The sequence below is a fragment of the Pinus tabuliformis genome, chromosome 4_2, assembly GCF_031772625.1.
Source record: "Pinus tabuliformis cultivar Carrire ecotype Pingquan chromosome 4_2, CPIR1, whole genome shotgun sequence".
NCBI lineage: Eukaryota > Viridiplantae > Streptophyta > Pinopsida > Pinales > Pinaceae > Pinus > Pinus tabuliformis.
In genome coordinates this window covers 1,153,322,395-1,153,348,530 of record NC_142304.1, presented here as the reverse complement: position 1 = coordinate 1,153,348,530, position 26,136 = coordinate 1,153,322,395, and the positions used below count along the sequence as shown (strand labels likewise).

The 26,136-nt window shown below is 40.1% G+C and overlaps 1 protein-coding gene across 1 annotated transcript in view; it reads right to left on the bottom strand.

Annotated features, from left to right (window-relative positions):
- Window positions 1–18,527: 18,527 nt before the first annotated feature.
- Window positions 18,528–26,136, bottom strand: part of LOC149173761 (putative inactive purple acid phosphatase 24) — a 124,719-nt gene continuing 117,110 nt past the window's right edge. The window contains exon 4 of the mRNA XM_089427999.1: window positions 18,528–19,019. Within this exon, the coding sequence (XP_089284125.1) occupies window positions 18,966–19,019 (54 nt within the window). The 3' untranslated portion in view covers window positions 18,528–18,965. The remainder of the gene's footprint in view (window positions 19,020–26,136) is intronic.

The window sequence follows — 26,136 nt, the reverse complement described above, 5'->3', positions numbered from 1 at the left end:
TAATCATGATTCCATAGACTCTATTGTTGGATCGAAGACCCCCCATATTCCAAAAATCGATATGAGGAAGTTTGATGGCAAGGATCCCGCAACATGGATATTACAGATGGAGCAATTTTTTGATCTCAATAATGTGCAAAACACACAAAAGGTATGTATTGCAACTTTATATTTGGAACCAAATCAGTTTGTATGGTATCAATGGATTTGCTCTCGTAAACAAATTATCACTTGGGAAATTTTTACGGAAGAATTGACAACACATTATGAGGATACAAAAAACAACACTTTTTTAGCCAATTGATAAGTCTCAAACAAAAGGGTTCAATAATGGAGCACATTGAGGAGTTCCAAAAATTGATTATAAGGGTAAAAAATATTCCAGAGGAGCATAGGATTGATGTGTTCATAGGGACTTTAAAGGATAATATCCAACATGATGTTCGCCTTTGGGAACCTGATTCATTAGAGAAGGCATTCAAGTTAGCAAGGAAAATGGAAAGCAAAATTATGGCAACCAGGAAGCATACCACTCACAACTATAAAGATGGAAGTTTTGTTGCCCCTAGCCTTCCACAACCTATAAGGTTGACACCACAGCAATTGGAAGTAAAAAGAGCAAAAGGGCTTTGTTATAGTTGTGATAGAAAATACACTAAAGGTCATAAGTGTGTTGAGAAAAAATTATTCTACATAGATTGTGAAGAGGAAGAAGAAAAGGAGCAAGAAAGGTCAAAAGAAGAGGATATACTCCAGGAATAAACCCTAGATAAAGAATAAATGAATCCGACCATATATTGTAATGCATTGGCTGGAATTACCACTTCTCAAACCATCAAGATAGAAGGACAAATAAAGAAGAAAAGGGTAATAGTGTTGATTGTTTCAGGAAGTACCCACAATTTTATTCATTGTAAGATAGCAAAAGAATTGAATTGCTTCCTATATCCAGCACTAGAGTGTCAAGTGATGGTTGCAAATGGAGGAACGATAAATTGCTCTGGAAAGTGCCATAATATCAAGCTATCCATGGGAGAATATGTATTAAAAAGCCCATTGCTTTCCATTCCAATGGGAGGTGTTGATGTTGTTCTAGGAGTCCAGTGGCTACAATCCTTGGGTACAATAGCTTTTAACTTTCAAGAACTTTTCATGAAATTTTATGCGGAAGGAAAGGAAGTTAAATTAAGGGGTATTGCAGGGAAACCGAGGAAGATAATAAGCTATAACAGTATGACAAAGCTTCTAAAAAAAGAACAACGAGGTGTAATTGCACAATTATGTTCGCTAGATGTTTCCACATCGAATTCATCTATTGCTCCAGATCTCCAAAAAGTCTTGGACAATCATTCCAAAGTATTTGAGACTCCCAAAGGTCTCCCACCTATTCGTAATCATGATCATGCTATTCATTTGATTCCAGGAAGTGTTTCTCCAAACATCAGGCTGTACAGATATCCCTATGCCCAAAAGAGTGAAATTGAATGTATGGTTGCAGAAATGCTAGAGGCTGGTATAATTCAACCTAGCCAAAGTTCTTTCTCTGCTCCAGTAGTATTGGTGCACAAGAAGGATGGATCATGGCACATATGTCTGGATTATAGGGAGCTCAACAAGCTCATTATTAAAGATAAGTTTCCCATTCCTGTCATTGATGAATTATTAGATGAATTGCATGGATCAATTTACTTCACCAAGTTAGATCTTCGTTCAGGATATCATCAAATCAAAATGAAGACTCAAGACATTCTGAAAACAACACTTAGAACTCATGAGGGTCACTACGAGTTTTTGGTCATGCCTTTTGGCCTTACCAATGCACCTTCTACATTTCAAGGTTTGATGAATTGCATTTTCAAACCCTTCCTTAGAGAATTTGTGTTAGTATTTTTTGATGATATACTAATCTACATCAAGTCTTGGAAGGATCATGTTGAACACGTTGACAAGGTGCTACAACTATTGGAGGAGAAACAATTATATGCAAAAAGATCCAAATGTTTCTTTGGAGTACAAGAGGTGGAATATCTGGGTCATATTGTATCTCATGAAGGAGTTAAGGTAGACCCTAGAAAAATTAAAGCCATTAAGGAATGGGAAATCCCCACATCCATAAAGCATTTGCGAGGATTTCTCAGGTTGACAGGGTATTATCGCAAGTTTGTTAAGAATTATGGGAAAATAACAACACCTCTAACAACATTGTTGAAGAAAGATGCATTTTCATGGACTCCAGAAGCAACAAAGGCCTTCGAAGATCTTAAAGAGGCAATGTGCCAAGCACCGGTCTTAGCTACACCAGACTTCACAAAAACCTTTATTGTGGAATGCGATGCTTCTGGAAATGGAATTGGTGCTGTTTTAATGCAAGATGAAAGACCCATTGCTTTCGAAAGTCGTCCAATCAAGGGAAAGTATTTACACAAAGCTATTTATGAGAAGGAAATGTTGGCAATACTACATGCACTTAAGAAATGGCGACCCTACCTAATGGGAAGACACTTCAAGGTAAAAACAGATCATGATAGCCTTAAATAATTTTTAGAACAAATATTATCCTCTGAAGAACAACAAAAATGGGTCACAAAGATGTTGGGTTATGATTTTGAAATCATATACAAAAAAGGGAAGCAAAATGTTGTGGCAGATGCACTCTCAAGAAAGGATGAGGATGTGGAAGCATTGTCATGCGCCATTTCTATTATCCAACCAAATTGGATAAATGAATCAAGGGAGGAATGGAAGAATGATGAAGAAGTGTGGGAACTTATTCGAAAATTACAACAAGATTCCAGTACATCTAATACATTTAGCTAGAAAAATGATTCGTTATGGTACAAAGATTGCTTATACCTTTGTAAGAATTCCCAACTCAAACAAAAGATTCTTCTGGAATTGCACACTTCTCGCTTAGGAAGGCATTCAAGATTTTTAAAAACTTAACACAGGGTTAAGAAGGAATTTTTTTGGGATGGCCTTAAATCAAATATTCAAAAGTCTGTGGCGGAATGTTTGGTATGCCAACAAAATAAAGCTGAAACAATTAAGACACGAGGTCTATTACAACCTTTATCCATTCCAAGCCAACGTTGGGAGGAGGTTTCAATGGATTTTATCACAAGTTTACCCAAGTCTGAGGGAAAGAGTGTCATCATGGTGGTAGTTGACAGACTTACCAAGTATGCACACTTTTGTGCATTATCACATCCATTTAAAGCTAGTACAATTTCTACGGCATTTATGGAAACAATTCAAAAGCTACATGGAAACCCAAAAATTATTGTAAGTGACAGAGATCCCATTTTTATAAGAAATTTTTGGACAGAATTATTTTCTTGTCTTGGTACTCAGTTAGCTCATAGCTCATCTTATCATCCTCAATCTGATGAGCAAACGGAGATAGTAAACAAATGTTTGGAAGGACATCTTCGTTGCTTTGTATCTGATAAACAGACACAATGGGTCAAATGGTTGCCTTTGGCTGAATGGTGGTATAACACTTCCTTCCATACTGCAAAAAAAAGACCCCATTTATGGCACTTTATGGATATCAGCCACCATCCATCACATCATATTTAAGAGAAAATTCTAAGGTTCAAGCAGTGGAACATCAGATCGAGCATCAACAACAAGTTCTCCAACTCTTAAAGGATAACCTCGTGTTGGCGCAGAATAGAATGAAACAACAGGCAGATCAACATTGCAGTGAAAGAAGTTTTGATGTAGCTCTGCTCTATTGGAGGTTGCCCCCTCGAAGAGGCCAGTGAACATTGCTTTCTGAATAATAAGATATTTGTTGTTGTCTCTCACTGTTCTATGTTCTGGGTATCTTTCTTCGCATATTCTATATTTGGGTATCTTTTGCAGGTTAAGAGCATAATAAGTGGTATCAGAGCACTTTCCAGGGCCGGTGGGATCTCCATTTCGTAGCAATTTTTTTTTTTGGCTAGAGACGTGTTCCGACGTCTTTAAACCATGGGATCTGTCGTTGAGCGCATAAACCTGCGAATTTGGGGAGACATGTACATAGGAAATACAAGAGGTGGTCACGCTTGTTGGACTCCCTTGTAACACCTGTGGGTACCCCTTTGAGTAGTAGCGCATTAGACAGAACCGCGTATGGACTGTCTTCCAAGTACCTTCTAGGTATATCGGAAGCCCCTTAGCTCCTCTGCAACCTCGCTATAGATAAACCTTCGGCTGTCTTGCTGCTACAGTACACCGAGAACAGCACTCGGAGAGATTACTCGCCCGTACGATAGGGTAGTCGGGTTGTATGGCTAAGGGTACGGTTGATCCTCCTTAGTTAGAGCCCTGAAACATTGGGCCGAGTACTACTGTTAGAACCTTATGTATATTGCGATCTGTAGCACCTGACACTCCTCGAGGCCATAGTTCCCTTTTCTATCTGGGGATCACGCATCATATTTACCAGATCAACGCGCAAAGAGGTGTAGCAGCAGCAGACATCAGTCCCGCAGTTTCGAGTTAGCAGACCAGCCATTTCGATCTATTAGATCCATTAGATCCGTAGCAGCAGTTTGTTCCACCACCCAGAGCTATCCGATCCGCCATTCAGATCTCTCAGATCCACCAGATCTGAGTAGTTGTGTGGGGTTCCTATACCGAGGTATAATTTTCACAGGACTTTTGGCCGCACATTGACATTTTGAGGATTTGGCGACTGCAGTATTCATAAGGAAGGAGTAAAACTCCGTTAGGAGTTTCAGGAAAAAAAAAAAAAAAGAGTCTGAGATCTCCCGGGGCGCTCATCAGAATCAGGACGACGAGTTGAGCACGGTGGTACCATTCAATTCTTAGTGAAATTTTTTTTTAGGCGGTCCCAATTTTAAAAAAACATCAGGTCGGTGCATGGTAGAAACTAGAGCTCAAGCTATGGTCAATGAAAGGATGGACAAAATTGACGAATCCTTGCAATCCCTCCACATTCAGTTTGAACGACTAAATAGCCTGATCACGAGCATAATCCCGAAGGGCAAAGAGGCAGCCCACGAGGAGAAGTATAATGGCAATGGACACAGTGAGGGTGAGTCTAGCCACTCTCCTCACGTCTGGCGCACCCAACCACCACCTGGTATCCAACAATCCCGTCAACGACCTCCCAAGTTGGATATGCATAAATTTGACGGTTCCCACCTGGCAGCATGGATAGCACAAATGGAGCAGTATTTCAATCTGAATAACATCTTAGATGATGCGACTCAACTTATGGTGGGGAGCATGTACTTGGACAATGAAAGGTGGCAATGGTGGGAATGGCATCAACGTTGCAATGGACCTTTTCTGGCTTGGAACAAATTCAAAAAAGCTCTTTCAGACCGCTTTGACCAGGAATCTTCTTTTTTGGGTCGTCTTACTAAGCTCCGACAGACTGGCACAGTGGATGAATATATTACAGCTTTTGAAGCCTTAGCCTTCCGCACTTGGGGTCTCTCCGATGTGTTCTACACGGAATGTTTTATCAGTGGTCTTAAAGAAGCCATCAAAGCCCAAGTCCTACTGCACCACCCTCCCACATGGACGGAGGCTTGCAAGGTAGCCCGTAACGTGGAACGTGCATTAGCAGCCCAGTACAACCGCCCAAACTTCTCCGCTAAAGGTCGCCCCCCACAGGCTCACAACACGACTCAAACACTTAAGGTCCAAAAGGTGTCACCGGCGGAAATGGCCGAAAGAAGAAAGCAAGGATTATGTTACTACTGTGATGAAAAATACTCCCCAGGTCATAAATGCAAGGAGCCTAAATTTTTTCAAATTGATGCCACTGACTACAGCGCAACAGAGGAAGATCCACCACTTGAGGAACATGAGGCGCTAGAAGAGGACAACCAAAAGGACAATGTCTCTGATGAACCAGTTATTTCGCTGCATGCTTTGGCAGGGATTTCTTCACCTCAAACTCTCAAAATCAGAGGTTTTATTAAACATCGCCCAGTAGTAGTCCTGATTGATAGTGGAAGTACACATAATTTCATCCATCAAAAAGTTGCACAAGCAGTGCATTGTTTTGTACGAGCAGTTTCTAACTTCCAAGTCCAAATTGCGGATGGGGGCACAATGAAATGTGAAGGCCGATGTGAAAATTTCAAACTTCAAATGGGGGATTATCAGTTGAAAACCCACATGTTTGCCATACACATGGGAGGTTGTGACATTGTCCTCGACGCTGAATGGCTCCGCACTCTTGGGCCAATCACAATGGATTTCCAGGAGTTATATATGAGTTTTAAGCAGAACAACTACAAACATACCCTTCGTGGACTCCAGGCGAGAGCTCCCTCTATCATCAGCTCGCATAGGATGGAAAAATTGCTAAAAAAGGACCATCATGGAGTTATAGCTCAATTTAATGCCATCCAGGCAGTCGAAACCAAGTCTCTGCCAATTCATCCTGAGATGAAACAGATTTTAAATAACCATCTGCCGGTCTTTGACAAGCCTCATGAGCTTCCACCCTCGAGAGGGGAACATGATCATAGCATCACCTTCGTTCGAGGGGCCCAACCCCCAAATGTGTGCCCATACAGATATCCGTTCACCCAAAAGAATGAAATAGAAAGAATAATCAAGGAACTTTTGGAAGCAGGTGTCATTCGTCCCAGCATTAGTCCTTATTCATCACTGGTGGTCATGGTGCTCAAGAAAGATGGGGAGTGGCGGATGTGTCCAGACTTCAGGGCCCTTAATAAGTTGACAATCAAAGATAAATTTCCCATCCCGGTGGTTGACGATTTGCTGGATGAACTCAATGGGGCTCAATTCTTCAGTAAGTTGGATCTTCGCTCAGGCTACCACCAAATTCGCATGAAGGAAGTCGACATTCCAAAGATCGCTTTCAGAACTCATGAAGGCCATTATGAGTTCCTGGTCATGCCATTCGGTCTTTGTAATGCCCCCTCTACTTTTCAGAGCCTTATGAACCACATTCTCAAACCATATCTCAAGAAATTTGTCCTTGTCTTCTTCGATGACATCCTCATCTATAGTTGCACTTGGGCCGCACATCTTCAGCATGTAGATCTACTCTTGCAACTGCTCCGCAAGCATAAATTATTTGTCAAGATGTCCAAGTGTTCGTTTGGCATGGAAGAAGTTGAGTATTTGGGCCACATTGTGGGGCGTGAAGGTGTCAAGGTGGACCCCAAAAAGATCCAGGCAATGCAGGATTGGCCTCAACCTAAGACCTTGAAGAGCTTGAGAGGATTTTTGGGTCTCACAGGCTATTAACGTTAATTTGTCCGCAACTATGGTCGCATAGCGAAGCCCCTCACTCAACTCCTAAAGAAAAATTCGTTCTTCTGGAATGAGGAAGCACAACAGGCATTTACAGCTCTAAAAAATGCCATGTGTTCCACTCCAGTCTTAGCACTACCTGACTTCACCAAATCTTTTTTCATTGAATGTGATGCTTCGGGTACAGGTATTGGGGTGGTCTTAATGCAGGAAGGGCGACCTTTGGCCTTCACAAGCCAACAACTAAGTGGGAAGAATCTGGGCCAATCTACCTACGAGAAGGAAATGATGGCCATCTTACATGAAGTAGAGACTTGGCGACCTTACTTATTGGGGCGATGTTTCCAAATCCGCACAGATCATCACAGTCTTAAATATTTTTTGGAGCAACGCCTATCCTCCCCACAACAAAATAAATGGCTCGCCAAAATGCTGGGATATGATTATGATATCATTTACAAGAAAGGGAAAGACAATAGTGTAGCAAATGCCTTACCTTGCCAATTTGAGGAGTAAAGTACTTTGCTAGCAATTTCCCTCCCCATTCCAGAATGGATTGAAGAGGCTCGCAGGCAATGGTTTTCACATCCCGGGCTCTCCCAACTCATTTCTCAATTGCAGGTAGATCCAAATTTCACCAAGGGCTACTCGTGGCAGGATGATATTCTTCGCTACAGGGACAGAGTTGTAATATCACCAACATCCACCCTCAAAAGTCGCATTTTGGCAGAATTGCACTCATCCCCCATTGCAGGACACTCAAGCTTTCAGAAGACGCATGCTTGCACTAGAAGATCATTTTTTTGGACAGGCATGAAAAAGGAAATCCTTACTTTCGTAGCAGAATGCGATGTCTGTCAACGCCACAAAGGGGAGACCGTCAACACACCAGGCACATTACAATCGTTGCCCATCCCGACATCAATTTGGACGGAGGTTTCTATGGATTTCATTACAGGTCTTCCAAAGTCAAGAAACAAATCAGTCATCATGGTGGTTGTGGACCGACTTTCGAAGTATGCTCATTTCTGCGCCCTACCCCACCCGTTTACACCAACTTTGGTCGCTCAATCTTTCATGGATCAGATCTTCAAATTGCATGGCATGCCCACTTCTATTGTGTTCGATCGCGACCCGATCTTCACCAGTAATTTTTGGCAGGAACTCTTCAGGATACAACGCACTCAACTACAACTTAGTACTTCCTATCACCCGCAAACGGATGGTCAACCTGAAGCCGTCAACAAATGTCTGGAAACCTAGCTTAGGTGTTTCACTTCAGAAAAGCAACATCTTTGGGTACAGTGGTTACCTCTGGCTGAATGGTGGTATAACACCAACTATCATGCCACCACCAAAATGACTCCCTATGAAGCAGTATATGGTCAACTCCCTCCTTCCCCTACTTCTTATCTCAAGGGGTGCTCAAAAGTACAAGCAGTGGATCAACTCCTACAACACCGCACAACCATGCTCGCCCATCTTAGAGAGAATCTTCATCAAGCTCAAAACCGCATGAAGCAAAAAGGTAGACCAGCATCGCTCAGAGCGCCAATTTCAAGAAGGGGATCAGGTCTTTTTGAGGCTGCAACCATATAAGCAAACATCACTCAAAGACAAGGGTTGTTAGAAACTATCTCCAAAATTCTACGGACCATATCAAGTACTTCATCGCATTGGAGAAGTGGCTTACAGGTTGGCTTTGCCACCTACTGCAAAAATCCATCCAGTTTTCCATGTCTCATGCCTCAAGAAAGTGATTGGGAACAATTGCAAAATTCAAACCAGTCTACCTGAATTGGACGAAGAAGGGTCCATCTAGCTCCAACCTGAACAGGTCCTAGACACACGAGATAGGCACTTGCGGGGCCGCATGATTAGGGAAGTCCTCGTCAAGTGGAAAGACACCTCTCCGGAAGATGCAACTTGGGAACCAACCACTATTCTTCAACAGTTTCCGCAGCTTCAGCCTTGAGGACAAGGCTAGTCTTAAGGGGGAGGGCATGTTAGGGTCCCACCCTAACCCCCTTATTTATGTAATGGGATCGAGTCATAGTCAAGAGTCAATAAAGCCCATATTAATAATTGTAAGTGGTTAACCCGCAATTAATGACGGGACCACAGTTAGTTGCAAATGGGCTGTAGTATTAGATCGATGGTATTAATAAAACCCATGGTATTGATCCTTGGTATTGCATGTATGAGTCATATATAAAGGATAGAGACTCCCTGCGAGGAGCATCGTGTCTTATTTTTGTATCGAGCTCTGCTCTATTGGAGGTTGCCCCCTCGAAGAGGCCAGTGAACATTGCTTTCTGAATAATAAAATATTTGATGTTGTCTCTCACTGTTCTATGTTCTGGGTATCTTTCTTCGCATATTATGTATTTGGGTATCTTTTGCAGGTTAAGAGCATAACATCGCGTGGCATAAACCCCGTTCCCAGGTTTGGGGTCACCTACCTCAGTCCCCTCATTTTAAATGCATGGAGGTGGTAGCATTTGGGAAAAGGTATGAAATCCTATTTGGCACCCTTTATTATCATTCACGAGTTGATATGGATACGTTTTCGTAGGGCAGATTGGCCATTATCTTGGGACACCTTGACATATAGTTTTGTGAGGTCATAGATGAGAACACGATCTACAAGAGGAATGTAGGTTTTAAAGCATGTGTCCATCCCATGGAGCTCACACACTGTGGTAAATGCCTTCAAACGCTGGGTCCTAAGACATCATCCCTGCATTATAAATGCATGGTCGTTTTAATAGGGTAGCGACATTATTATGTTATTTGGGGTGGTGAAGAGGGTTTCTACTCGTGGAGATGCTCTTAGTCTCCATCTCTAGTATCCTCACGATTTAGGGAGCTTAATGACACTTTTGCAATCATAAACGCTCCACCAACCATCGCATCTCCTCTTGCCATTGTTTCTCCACAACAAAATTCCTCTCCTCTCTCTCCAATCATTATCTTAGACTGATGAGGCCTCCATTGTTTCAACGCTCTCTTTTTCAGGTGGTTTTGGGTATGGAACTTCTGGAGGTTAATGTTATTCACTTTGGAAATTCAATGGTCAATGCTTTACTGATTTACTATTGTATCAATATCGATTTTGCTTTCAATAGGATGACATATGATGATCTCTTACTTCTTGTGAGTCTCTAATGTAATCAACCACTAGCAAGCCCAATAGTGCATGGTTCCACTCTTGCCATCATCTTTACCTTTTTCTAAACTTTATTGGTGGTGATGGATAAACCTGGTAGACATAGTTTGGTCCCTTTTCTTATGTGTCTTAGTTAAATTTTGTATCCAAGTTTTGAACTAATAGTAATGGTGGTTCTTTGGGCAGACCTGGTTGAAGAAATAGTCTCCCAGAGTAGTCCTTTTAAAAGTTTCACATACTTAATATACTTGTAATACCTTCTTATATTAATAAAAATTATTTACAAAAGCTTAAAAAAAAGATAACACTTGAGCTATGCAAGTTAGTTTTGAAATTAGTGGCTATCGACTATTCCTAGGAATGATTTAAATGCTAACACTATGAAGACCCCACTTAGTTGAATAATCGGAATAAGAAAAAATGAGGAGGGGATTCTATATGTTAGGAAACCCGAAAAATAATAAGCATCCAATCATATTGTGTGCAAATCACGCTCCGAGATAGGTTACACGTTGCTCCATTACTAAGGTGTGGATATAACGGATCTAAGAAGGATTTAATAATGTTTAAAAATTGGTGTTATATATGCAAAATAATAATTTAGAAGTTGCGAAGAAAAAAGAAAAAGAAAAGAGGTTTGAATCTTGTCTTTGTGTCCATGGAAGGGCGTTTTTAAACATGTTTTATAATAAGGTAAAGAGCACCAATATCTAGGGTGATAGTTGGAAAGTTTGTTTAGTAAAGAGTGTTTACCTATTGGAATTTTGATATTGAGTTTGTTTTATATTTTTTTAAGATTATTTAGTGATTTTTTTTTAGTAAAAATGTTAAAAACTGAGGAAATATTTATTAAGTATAGAGAAGAAATATATTAATATAGATCTATTTGAACTACAGATCTAGCATGGGTTATGAGGGATCAAATCTCTTCAAGTGTAATTTTTTTTAGAGTGCAAAATTTGCATCCTTCTCATCCTCGATAGATTCCAATGAATTTGTAGTGATTCTCTCTTTCTCTCTATCTATACAATGTGCAATTTTTCATTGTTTAAATTGTATTTTTGAATGCTATATAAAGTACATAACTTAAACTAGTCCAAAAAAATTTGTTGAATTTTAGTAAAAAAAATGAAAAAAAAAAATATACTTAAGGAAATACCAAAATGTAAAATAGTGAGACTAATTCAAACATTTTGACCATTAACTTTGTTTTCTTTGTTATTAATATATTTTTAAGTATACCTCAATATTACTTAATTATGGATATTGAAATATTTTGTTGATGACCCACATTGATTTTTTTTATTGTTATGAATATTTTTAAATATCACATATTAATTTTATATTAAAAATCAAATTAATTACACATCTCCCTCTTAAGTACTTGATATTTTTTATTTTTATTTTTAACTTTCAATTACCTTTTTCCTTGGACATTGAATATTTTATTATACACAACATTAAAGTATTTTTCTTTTAACATTTTCTTTCTATATATAGAGATGTATGAAGTTGATATAGACATAAATTAATTAAAATACATCTTTGAATAGATTTTCAAATAGTTTATTTAAATTATTGTTGAGATGTTTTTGAAAAGTATAAGGTTTAAACATCTTGCTCACACTTTTTTTTTTACTTCTAATTACTTTATCTCTTTTAAAGTTGTTATGAAATTATATTATGTCATATAGACATCGAAATATTTTATTTATGACTAAGAGTGAGATATTTTTATCACATTGGGTTGTAATATCAACCAATCTAAATCCATCATAACTTTAGATCTATGAAGGGTCAAGAGGGATCAAATCTTTCAACGTGCAAACCTAAGTGCAATACTTGAGGAAAGGTTTGCACCTCAAGAGATTTAATCCCTCTCGACAATTGATAGATCCAGAGTTAAGATAGATCTAGGGCAGTTTAATTATTATTAATTATACTTTTTTTTTTAATGTAATTTAACCGAGTCAAAATGTTTACATAACATAATAGTTCAGGACATTACAACGTCTCTTCCATATTGAGTTGGAGAGTGCCTCTTGGTGCAACAAAAAATTGAGTGACCATAGTGAGGTTAGGATTATTAATGTTTTATAATGCTTTTAATCAGAACTAACTAAACATGCATATTCATATTTGTTTTTTTATTATAGCCGACATTGCTTTTCTATTTAGAGAATTTGTTTTTTTTTTTAAGAGGGACATGTGTCAACTCCACATTGGGCACATATGGAATCACACAGTGCCCTCATACTGGGCTGTAGAATGCACCTCTTGGCAGAATCAAGTTTTAGATGTGGAAAGAAATCACTAAGAGGACATTAAGTGAATTTTTGTTGATCTTCATAAAGGATGAAATGAGATTATGTGGAAAATTGAGATTTTGAAGTTAGAATATTATATTAGAAGAGGGGAATACTCCCAAAGAATTCCCACCATGTTATAAAATTATGTTTGACATTTGTTAAGGGGTAAAGTTGCTTTCAATAGCTCCTCCCATTATAGTTGAATTGAAAATGTTTGAGGAAAGAGGAAGCATGAGGTGTTTATACATAGATCTCTGTCAATGGATAATTATGAGTTATTGTGTGAAAGGTGAGATTCTTGATATGAAATCCTAGTAAAAGTTAGTGAAATGTGTTTTTCGGTGTGAGTTATTATCAATATTATCGAGTCATTAGTAAGAGGGTGTAAGACCCTTGCTCAGAATGGCATCAAACACCTCCACTATATTGAGGTAGATGACCATGTTGGATAGACGATTGTATGGAGATTCCTTGGTCCATTGGCAAGGTGCATTTTGGGGTTGACTTGGTAATAGAGACTTAAGATGGACATTTTGGGCCTTTGGTAAGATAGACAATGGACAAGCTTGGGTGCTACTATAGGCAAATAGGGAGCACTATGAAGACTTGGGTGCTTTTGTGGATAGATAGGGTGCACTGTAGGGACTTGGGTGCTCTTGTGGACAAGGAACACTATTAGGGACTTGGGTGCTACTGTGGATAGATAGGGTGCACTGTAGAGACTGGGGTGCTACTGTGGATAGATAGGGTGCACTGTAGAGACTTGGGTGCTCTTGTGGACAAGTAAGGCACACTATTAGGGACTTGTGTGCTACTGTGGATAGATAGGGTGCCTTACAGATAGGGCTTGGGCACTCCTTTGGAAGGATAGAGCGCATTATACATGGTCTCAAGTTGAATTCAATAAAGAGTTTGGTGGGCTTGGATGGAGGCTTGAGAATTTGTAGTGTTGAGACTTTATGGGTCAATAGAGTTAGGTGTTATGCACTTGGGGGTTGTAATGAGCAGTTCAGGTGCCTTGGGGCACAAGTTGCCATTGATTGCAATCATGGGATGCACTCACTGAGCATACTCCCTTGGGAATGCATCCATCATGATATGTTCATTAGGTTCCTTGGGTGCGTTTGAGTGTAGATGGAGTTGTGGATGGATGGAAACCCTTGGCATGATAGATAAGACTTAGCAGATGAGACAACAGAGGTGCAAGCAACCTAGGTGGATCGATGACTAAGTGGGATTAAGACGACTTGGACATGGACTTGACATGATGGAATGGTTTGGTGGAATGAGCTAGCTCGATGAGACTTCTTAGAGTGACATGACTTTTCAAGAGAAAGGCAGGAGTCATATAAGTAAGTGGATGCTTCATGAGCCAAGGCACCATTAATCATATATGAATCATCACTAAGAGATGGAAGAAAAACATTCTTTCAAGGAGCAAGGATAAGGAGTTCTATGATTGTGCCATGGAGAGGTGCGATGGAGCGAGCTGTATTTCCTTGGTGAGATGGAGAATGGAACATGGTTGTAGGAGGTGGACCTGTGGAAGTTCTTGGGTTGGTTTGTACAAGTTCATTTAGACATTTTTGGGCATGAGGATATCTTTCATTGATTTATTTGTACTCTAAAATCGAGCCACAAGTAGGGGTCATGTTCTTCCCTTTCTATCTCACACACTCACACATAAGGGTGTTAGGCACCTAGTTTGTGTGCTACCCATCCATATATATTGAGTACTTGTGTGGTTGTTTTACACATTTGAATGTATTGTTCCATGTATGGTTTTCATTGTCCAAGTGTTATGTAAGTTTTATTCCTTCTATAGTAATGCAATGCACATACAGATTCCTAATAATCATAATAGTAAATAACAACAAACACAAAATACATTGAGATTTACCTTGAAACCCAAACTAGGAAAAAATACTAACAAACTACTTAGAGTTGCACCTTTAAGTTTGATCATCAATCAACGTCATTGTTTACAATACAATATATAGTTTATTGCGACATTCAAGACCCATAATCCATTGACTTGGATTAGACTGCAACCTTAGTTCCTTAATTGACATAAAAAAAACATGGGTTGGAACCCTATGCACCACAAAAATGCCAAAAACAAAAACCATGTGTTGAAAGCCACCAAAATTAGACAAAAAAAACCACATTTTTTTAATTCAGTGGCTTCAACCCCCTCCCCCTCCCCCCTAATGGCTCCACTTAGATAAGGGGGTTTTACGTCCCACTATGAACCCTCCTATGCACTTGATACATACGAGCGCATATGGCTAGTCATCCAAAGTATATAACACATACCCAACATGATAAGCTTGGCTAAGCATTACTATGGAAAGCTTGAGGTCATGGTTGGATGTGCACCTAGTGTGCTCGTTGGATAATCTTAAGTTGAGTAGGATTTGGTGCATCTAACATTGTAGCCTAAGTTGAAATTGTGCACATACCTTAGGTGAAGAGATGTAGTCTAGTTACAGTATGCACAAGTTGCTTAAGCCACTATGGTTAAGGCAAGGCAATGTTGCATAGCATAGGTGCCATAATGAATTGAGTGCATCAAGTCAGATCTTTTTATGGTAAATTAGGATTTGGGGATGAATTTCCAAGCACCAGGGTGAAGAGCCATGACCAATTCGCATGTGGAAGACAATTGATGTGGATAATCTTGAAGAATGCAAAATTATTCCTTGATGTAGAAGGAAACCAACTCAAGTTAGCGTAGAACATATATGTTGGCTTGGATGAGTTATAGGAATGAGGTGACAAGTTGGGGTTGAATTGTTCATGAAACCCAGTTTTTTATTTGTGCATGTTATTTGTTTCTTGCATTTTCAAAATGTTACAATGGTCGGTTCTTTAAAGGAGAAGTTGGGTGACTTGGAGGAAGTCCAAGTGTAACCCACTTTGATGGCTAAGCTAACAAAACTTGAGAGTAGTTGAGTGCTATAGACTTTAAGGGGGATGTTGGACATTCTAGGTGCCTTGATAATAGGTTTGGGTAGACTTGTATATGGAAGCTTAGAATAGTAGTTGTGAGGATGACTCTCTTGGTGGACAAGAGGAACACTTTTTTTTGTAGTTATTAGAGGTGATATTAATAGTCACCTACAACATTCCTTTTTTTAATTAAAGCATCGACAACTCACTACCAAGAAGTAGTGGAGCCTAAAGGAACTTGAAGGTGTTGAGATTGGTGAAAGAGGAATGATATGGAGGAGTGGTTTTGTTAGAAACTTGTTATGGAAATAAGCCATCCTCTCCTCCGTAGCAACAAGAAGTTGGATAGTTTGGAGTCCAAGATGTAGGCACTAGCAGATGGGTTTCTTAGAAGAGTCATTGAGTTGTGGAGACAACTTGATAGCCTTGTAGAAGAGGTGAAAATTTTCCTTGGGTTATTGTGATGATATTGTCAAAGAACCAAATGCTTTTTTGGCAAGACAAGGAAGTTATATTCTATGTGATGAATGGAGACAAAATATGAGTCAACAAAGGAAACATTAAAAACTGACCTATATGGGGTAGCGAGGAATGTGGACCAAGTTACTTGGAAAGTGGTATCCCATCTTTGGTACAAAACATAGGATGAGGTAGAGAACTCCTTTGGTAGCTTGCAAATAATTGTTGGATGACCTAAATATTGGAGGCATCATTATTTGAAGGTGATTGAAGTATTTGGTGCAAACATGCCTCTCTTTAACAAGAGGTATGGAAGTCTTTTAGATGGCTCATTTGACTTCAGACACTTTGGATAGATTGTTGAGACACTTGAGGGATGTGGATATGTTTTCCATATGCCACATTCATTTTGGATTTTGAGCTGCAAAAGGTGACTTGACAATGGGAGGAAAAGGTGGGGACTTTGCCTAGGTCCAAAGAAACTACACAAATATACTTGATCATAGCATGAAAAGATTATTTTGTGCATGTTGTGTATGTCTCATTACTTTGGCATGATGGTTGGGATAATCACTTGAGTGTCTTAGGACATAGAAGGGTGAGTGCATGGAGATGGGCTACACTTTTTGGCAAAGCGAGGGCGCGTTTTGGTGAAAAAAGGATGCTCAATCGAGCAATTTTCAAGTGCTTGATCGAGCTATTTAGGCGCTTAAAAATAGATTGATTGAGTGTTTAAACAAATCCTCGATTGAGCCCTTTTATAACCCGAGGTAGAGGCTCGATCAATCCTATGGCTCATTCGAGCAATATTTCTTATTAAAAACCCCAGTTGTGACCTGTGCAAGTCATTTTAATCAGACCGCGAGAAAAAAAGGAGTTCAACGGAAGATTTCTAAGCTCGATCGAGATGGAGGAACTCGATCCAGCTACCTATCAACCCCGCCAACAACCCAAAGGCTCAAGCCAAGGTAGATTTCGTATCCTTTTTGTCTCTTTTATTTAATTATTATTATTATTATTATTTATTTTTTTTAAAATAAAATAAAATAAATTAATTTGAAAAAAAACCTACCATACAAAAACTACAAAAAACAATCATGAAAACCACAAAAGCCCACCAAGAAAACTCTTGAAAATCACAAAACAACCTAGAAAACCACCAAGAAAACCCTTGAAGACCGAAAACAACTTAGAAAACCACCAAGAAAACCTTTGAAAAAACCTATAATTTAGGTTATATATATATATATCAGTTAAGCCCAAGAAGCTTCAACACCTACAATAGTCATTTGAGTCAGTTCTTTCCCTTTCTCTTCCTTTTTATTTCCTACACAATTAATTAGCTCCCAGAAGGATGCCAAGAATTAGCTTTAGTCGACTTGATTTTCTTTGTTAATTCATTTTTTATTACTCACTAAAAACCCTAACTAAAGCACCTTGATTGACCTACCATGGTAAATAACAAAGACAAACCCTAACTACTCTAGAGGTCCTTCTCCCTCTTCCTTTCTTTCTCTCCTCTTCCCTAGGATTTCTTGGTTTAGCACTAACATTTTGTGGTTGCTCCACTCTCTCCTTGTTGGTAATGTTTGTGGTAGGATGGTTCCCCATCCATACTCATACATATCAATAATAAGAGAAAATAAGCCGGAAACAATGAGGGCATCTACACACCTACTTGGATTGCACTTGCAAATCTGAGCAATGGAGGAAGATATCCCCAATAAACATCAATAATTGATTGATTTGTAGTGACAAAATGATATACATATGAGAGGCAGAAAGCAGTTATTTATATCCAAAGGGAGACCAAAAGCATGATAAACCCCTAGCTAAAGGGGGTATGCCACCAAGTTGTTAAATCCTTATTATACTAATGTGGTTCTTTTACAATATAACACTATTACAAAATAATGAGCTTATACACAAAATGGCACATGCACATAAAGCCTGATATGGATGTTGTGGTTAGGTACACAACATACTTTGGCGAGCACATTCCATTAGGTGGCATCAATACTTAAGTGAAAAAGGCACTCAACTCCAAGGGAGATTCGGTCATCACAAAATCTGTTAGTTTGTCCCAAATCTTTCTTTATCTTTGCCAATAATAGCTCCTACGAGTTGAAGATGATGGGTATTAGAAGTCTTTATAAGGAGTAACTGGCTATAGAGGGGATATTTGTTTTTGGCATCCCGCTACATTGGCAGCATAATTTTTTCCATTTTAATATAAGCAAAAAGATAGATCTAATAATATTAGAGTAAATCATATAAAATCCTTGCTTCCCCGTTTATAAATATATTTTTTTCCTGTAGTACTCACTCTATGATAGCTTTGTCATGTCAACCTTCTATAAAAGTGCTCCAAAGCTTTCACTTAATTGAGATACAAACCTAATCGTAATCCACAAGGTATAAAGTTTATGTTGACCCAATGTTAAAAATTACTTTTTCCTCCCACATGCAAGTGTAGAAGAAAATTTGAAATAGGTGAATTCCTAAGGAATTATTCCTAACTATTAAACATCTGTTTTCCATTACTGAATTACCATAATATCTGCACCAATAAAATCAGTAACGACGCTTACTAGCATCCTTCCTGTTTACAGGGGCTGATTAGTGACATGATGAACCTCTCTTGAATCAAGAGCACATTATTCAACAAAAGCATGAAGCTTGCAAAAGTTCAGAATATAAGACCGGAATTTGGAGTGCAAACCAACTTAAGAGCACAGTTATCAACTACATTCCTAGACCTTGGCAAAGAATTTCTAGCAGACAACAATTATTGTAGTTATCGGATCCCCATGCTGTCGCTATCAAAATCTGCTAATTGAAAATTGATCTGCTATCCTCCCATCTGGTAGCTTGAACTGCATAAAATGGCGAAAATGTCAGTCTTATAGTGATCCCTTGTCCAATTTTAAATTCAATACAATGAGTTGGTGAAGCTTCATGGCATAGGATTTTTTCTTTAAAATTCAATGGGAAGAAGAAATCCACGTGTACATTCTTCAACTCTATCTATAACAATAGCTAAACTCCAAATCTCACACCAGAGGTTTTTTCGAGAAACTTTTATGGGACAAAAATAATTTCATTAATTACTGAATCTCATTATATCAGAGGAACAAAACATACATTATATCAACCAAATTCCTAGAGTATGATATATTCAGCACTAAAACACATTGACGTTAATTCTTCCACTACAATGAACCAATTTTTTCTTTACTGTTACATATTTTAGCCTCAAACCTAACATAGTTATTCAAGTCATTCCAATACAGCGAAAAAATTCATTTGAGGCCTTTTCCTTCCTCCTGTATGCGTTCATGCATGTCTCTACACTCTTATGACACATAACAATATTCACAGCTCTTCTGCTTCAGTTGGTCAAAAACATGACATCAACCTTGGTTTTGCATGTCCTGCTCAATATCCCAAATGTGATTGTATTTCTCTAATGAAAAGTATGGATGATAATGGGCGTGCTATGGGCCCAACTATTATGAACCCCAGGGCTGCATTAACACGCAGATTAGTATTTCTATGAAAATGTCAGACCCAGTCAGCAACGTCTATTAACAGTTAACTGAATTTGTTGTAACAGCTGGCTGATCTCTAGTGCAGACCAGATCTAGTTGAAATAATAGCAGCAGCAGATTTTTCTAATTGAAATATAATAGCGAAGAAAAAGGTGGAAGGGTATACAAAATGGAACTCATATCCTCTGTCAAAATTACTAGAGCAGAAATAAAATCACAAGATGCTAGGGATTTGGCATCCTTTATCAACAAGGCCCCTTTGGCCAACCACTGCATACGTACCTCATCCCTTCACATGGAATAGAAAGTAAACAAACACTAACCTCATGGTTGAAAATAGACCTACATCGGATCAGCCATAGAGTAATAACTTAAAAGGGACTTGAACTGCAGGCAATGCCAAATACCAATAAAGGATGTATGCACCAAATCACTGCAATCATCACCCAAGAAAGCTGCCCTTCATGTTACCCTCCCTTAAACAACTGAGCACTAGTCTTGGACATACAGCCATGCTCTCCTTGCAAACCAACAGTCCCATTACGTATGCTTTACTGTCTTGGGGGGCTGACAAAATGGAAAGCCAAAGAGTCCCCGTTTGTATATGAAGATATATTGTAGATAAAATGTATTGATAAAATATATATTGATAGAAGAATGATTGATATTACAAACGAGGGCCCCCCTTATAAATACTAGGTGGGGTGCCCTTTCATATGAAGAGTCATGTCTTGTCAATAAGACATACCTTTACACTTTTCCATATATATTATTTATTATTCTTCTATTTTTTATTAATATATTATTTTAAGTACTTTATTTACCTAAGTCTTATATTTTTAACCTAAATTTTATCACACCACAAGTTGTAGGGATGGTCGTGTCTTTTGGCAACTTTAGAATTTTACTTTATATGGACGGTGTTGTATGACGAGCAAACAGGCTACTGACAATGCAACATCAAATTCCAGTATGTGGCCGAAGAACCTGCGTACACCTTCAACTTCGACTACCTGTAGCTAGCCGAAGACCCGTGTACACCTGCTAATGCTTTTGACGAAATTCTTAGAGATGACTTAATGGTCAAAGTACCAAATAAACCATATGGACTGGGCTTAGGTTTTGTACAGGGAAGCGACAAAGGACTATAATAGAATCTGAATAATCTTCATGTTCGTCTTTAGACTCAAAAATATTGATTTCTATTGTTCTCTAAAGGGAATTGTAACCCCTTCATCAGTGGGGGTACATATATTTTCCCAATGCAACATTCACCACCATTGTAAGCCCAAAGTCACAAGTTAAAGCCATGTAAATACCATGTGAGGCCCTGTATTAGGTATCCTAGACCCGTGTCTTGTTGATTCGAGTCTGATTTGGTCGGACCATGTCCTGTCCCTTGAAAGTTTCTTTGAGGCAATCTCATCCCTAGATGGATTGGAGGACCTTAGTGGACTTATCATGTGGACCCATGGTTTTAGAGGAGCCAACATTTGAAGGGGTGTCATTGGTGTATGCGTCAGTCCAACCCACGTCAACGTGCACCTATGTCATCCCACATGGTTATAGTCTATAGAGTCTGTAGGTGACCTTGGCCTTGGTGTAGTATTCCTCGTGAAAACTCTAAGAGCATCATAGTCTCTTGTTACAGTGTTCACGTTTCTCGTGGTAGTTCATAGTTCCCAATGCAAAGTGGTCCTAGCGGTCAAAAGGTCAACAGGGTCTAGGATAGAATCTTAAATCACTAACGCTACCAAACCAAGAATCACAACGAAACTACTTTGTGCAGCAAAATAAAAGCAACAGTAAATCTACTAGTGCACAAAATATACACAACCCTTTACACAATTATGTACAATAACCCAACTTTGTTATACTAATCTAACTGAATAAGACAACAGTCTAGGGCTCCCGTACCAAGGATAATGACCCTCATACATCCACTAGTACAAGAATACAACAACTAGAGCTTGGTGTTTGTCGTGATGACCACCAATCTACCCTGATCAAGATACTCTGACCATCTGGCTGTGGCGCACTCTCTCAGCTCCTCTCGGTCGTCCATTGCTGCTCTTCAGCTACTCAGGGACTTCTTCCCACTATAGTCTTCATGCGCTACTCCAATGAAGACTAACATAGGGCAGGAGGGTTGCCACCTATCAACATCAAATGTCGCTTCTCCAATGATGAACACGGGCTGCAACAAATTGCTCCTTTGGTTGATCAGACCAATGAGCTCCAACAAACTGCCTCTTCTAGCAACCAAGCGTCCTTCCTTGCACTGCGCTTATGATCCAGGAGGATATTGGTGCCCACCCGCCTATTCCACTTGGACCCCCAACACTGTCTCTTTGAGTTTTTTGGTTTCCTTAATTGTAGCAAAATTTACTATTTTTGGCAGTTTTTCGGGTCCTGAACTTCCAGAGCCATTTTGAGGCCCTAAACGACGTTTTTAGGGAAAACGGAGAGACCAAAAACGTCCCACGGTAGCTTGCTAATTTGTTTTCGGCCTTCTCTTCGAGATCTTCGAAACTAGGTATTATGATAGCCAAACAAAGATCGTATGCCAAAGTTACGACCCTGGGAAGTTGATGTACCAAGTTACCCAAACGGGGACCACAATTTTGGTGCTTCATCTCTTAGGGTTAGGTTTTGGATGTTTAGGATTTTCCATTGTTTCTCAATAATAAATAGGCCTTTGAGCCTCATTGTAACATAGTTCAGAGGCATGTAGCTCCCACATCTCTTCTCAGAGATAAGCTACCATCGCCCGTGCTATCTTATTTCCATTTTGTTTGTAATCATGGTTCAATATTTTTCTATTAATGAAATGAAGTGTTTTTCTGCTGCATCTCTGTATTTATGATTATATCTGTAAGTTGTTGCGTTCCTGTTTAAGTTCGAATCAGTGGTATCAGAGCGGTCTTCTCTTTCTCTGTTTTTCTTTGCATGTCCCCAATGAGGTCAGGGTATAAGGAGTTAGGGCTCGATCTGGTTGAACCGTTGCAAGATCAGCCTCACAAAACCCGATGACCTCCCATGGCGGAAGAAAAGAAAGATGAGGGGGCAGGAGATCCTTTCAAAATGTTGCTCGAGGAAGCCCTCGAGTGACAGAGGGATGCGATGATGGATAACTTTGCCCAGATCCTTTAACGACTACCCACAAGCGATGCATCTTCATCCAATAGCCACTCTAGAGGCACCACTCCTTTTAAGGTACAAGTTAACTTTGATATTCCCATATTTGAAGCCCTGATAGATGCAGACGCTGTAGATAAATGGTTAAATCTATTGGAAGGATATTTTTCAGTTCATGACTTTTCCAATTGGGAAAAGATTACTTTTTCACTTCTCAAAGCCACCCCACATGTCAAGGATTGGTGGGAAACCTACTGTGAACAAAAGGACGAGAGTGAACCCTCGTTGTTTTCAGCTGCACCCACTTGGGATTCTTTCCGAGATGCCATCAAGGAACAATATTACCCTGTCAGGAGCTATGAAGATAAATACATAAAGTGGACCATGCTACGACAGGGAAGGGACCAAGATGTGTCGGAGTTCACAAATATTTTCCATACCCTTCGCACGAAGCTGGGTATCAAGGATACTAAGCAGCATTTGGTGCTCAAGTACCGCGACTATCTACACAAGTACATCCAGGACAAGATGGAGTTCCTGGACATTTCCTCGCTTGGCACGGTGTACCGGTACGCTGTCAAGATTGAGCAGAAGTTTAAACAAAAGAAGCAGGACTTTGGATCTGCAAATCCAAAGCAAGGAAAAGGTGCCCCCAAACCACAAAACAAAGGACCAAGCCAAGGCGGGGCTACCCAGGACAGCCCGCCGAGGCCGCAAGAAAAGAACACCACGAAAACAAAGAAGGACACGGGAAAATGTTGTGAATTCCATAAGAGCTCCACTCATAATACAAGTGAGTGTCAGGCCAAGCAGTCACTGGTGGCCGAGATGAAGGCTTCTAAATCAGATGCACGTTCCGACTCTGAATTAGAACCCGATAAGGGAACTGAGAAAGGGAAGCAAATCATTGATGTGAAGCCGCCACCGTAGCCACCACCAAGATCCAAGAGATTGAGTGTGAAGATCTAGAGGAGGGGGAACGCCTCTTCCACTCACAAATGTGGGTGAAGGGTTCTCCACTGCAGTTCATTGTCAACAGCGGGAGCCAAAAGAACCTCATGTCAGCAGAGGTCATGAAGCGGCCGGGCCTAAAGACTACAACACACCCACAACTGTACACCATCAGATGGCTTCACCAAGGACAAGATCTTTGCGTCAGCCAGTAGTGCCGCCTTCCCTGCAACATCAATCCCTTCACGGATGAGGTACTGTGTGATGTTGCTCCTCTTGAAGTTTGTGATGTATTGTTAGGACAAACATACTTGTGGAAGCACATGATGTATATGAGTCTAGACCTCACTCTATGATTATTACCTTGGCCAACAAGTTGTACAGGATACCGGAGGTAGCCCCACCTACTGCCATCTCTTTGATCACTGCAAAGCAATCCAGTACGATCATTTCCCAGACCAGGAAATTTTGTTTTCCTTATGATTCGCCCTCAAGGCAAGAAGAAGGTTGTGGCCACGGCTACCAGGCAGGGCTTCTCTGCACAATAGCAGCAGATGGACAAGGTTGTGTAGGAGTACAGGGATATTTTTGCCTCACCTACAGGGGTACCTCTGCACTATCAAGTCAAACACTCCATCGATCTGACGTCGGGCGCGCCGCTGCTCAATGGGTTGATCTATCGATGCTCTGTTCTGGAGAACGATGAGATTAGGAGACAGATTCAGGAACTATTGCAAAAAGTGCACATCAGGCCAAGCTCATCACCCTATGGGAGCCCTATTGTATTGGTATAAAATAAGGATGGGACCTGGAGGCTCTGTATTGACTATCGGGCGTTGAACAAGATCACTATCTAGAATAGGTACCAAATCCCGCGGATTGATGATCTTCTTGACCAACTCAAGGGGGCAAATATTTCAGCAAGATTGACTTGAAGTCAGGTTATCACTAGGTGCCTATCAAACCCTCTGATGTGTGGAAGACTGCCTTCAAATCCAAGGAGGGCCTTTTCGAATGGTTGGTCATGCCGTTCGGATTGACGAATGCCCCTGCAACCTTCATGAGACTGATGGACGACATCTTGCGACCCTTCACCAATGCATTCATGGTGGTGTATTTAGATGACATCTTGATCTTCAGCCAGAGTTGGGACGAGCACCTCCACCATATTCGACAGGTCCTTCAAACCCTACGACAACACAAGATGTGTGCTAACTTGGAGAAATGAACCTTTGGCCTGACCTAGGTTCAATATCTGGGGTACATAATTGATGAGAAGGGTGTACATGTGGACCCATCCAAGATACAAGTCATTTGGGATTGGCCAGCCCCAACCACTCTAACAGAGCTCCGTAGCTTTTTGGGTCTTGCCAACTTCTACCGTAGGTTCGTCTTGGGGTTCTCTCATATCACTTGGCCTTTAAGTCAAGTCACCAAGGGTGGAGCAAAAGCAAAGTTTTTTTGGTCTGAAACCCAACAACAAGCGTTCTCCAAGTTGAAGAATCGCCTCTGTTCTGCACCAGTGCTCACATTACCAAACCTGCAACAACCATTTGAGATTGAGACAAATGCCTCTGACTATGCTATTGGTGCGTTTCTTACTCAGCATGGGCATCCAGTGGCTTACCACAGTGAGACACTTTCAGACATAGTTCGAAAGTACCCCACTTACGATAAAGAAATGTATTTCATTGTGCAGGCCTGCTGTCAATGGAAGCATTACATTCTGGGGAAGGAAATGATCATCCACACAAACCACCGACCTCTACAATTCATACAGGCACAAGGGAAGTTGCAGAATGATCGCCATCAGAAATGGTCCACCTACATGCAACAGTTCCATTTGAACATTAAGTATAAGAAGGGCAACACCAATAGTGTCACTGATTGCCTCAGTCGACCACCGATCATGGCGCTGATCACTGTGCTCGACTCCTGTGGGCACAAGACATCGCGGTGGCCACATATTTAAAAGAACGATCCAAAATTCGGCAGCACATACCAGACACTCTTGGAAGAGAAGCAAATTCCAAATTTTCACCTTCAGGATGCACTATTATGCCACCTGGGACACATCTGTGTTCCTTCAAGTGAGTGTGCCAAGATGATTTGGGAGGCACACTACAATCGGGTCACTGGACATTTCGGAGTAGAGAAAACAGTGGCAGTATTGCAGAAGTATTTTTATTGGCCGAAACTTTGTCAGGATGTTGGAAGTACATTAGATTTTGCACTTCCTGCGCCATTGCCAAACCAACCATCAAGAAGCAAGGCCTGTATACTCCTCTACCTACTCCTAGTCGACCTTGCAAATCTGTCTCCATGGATTACATGTCGGGCCTTCCTTATACTA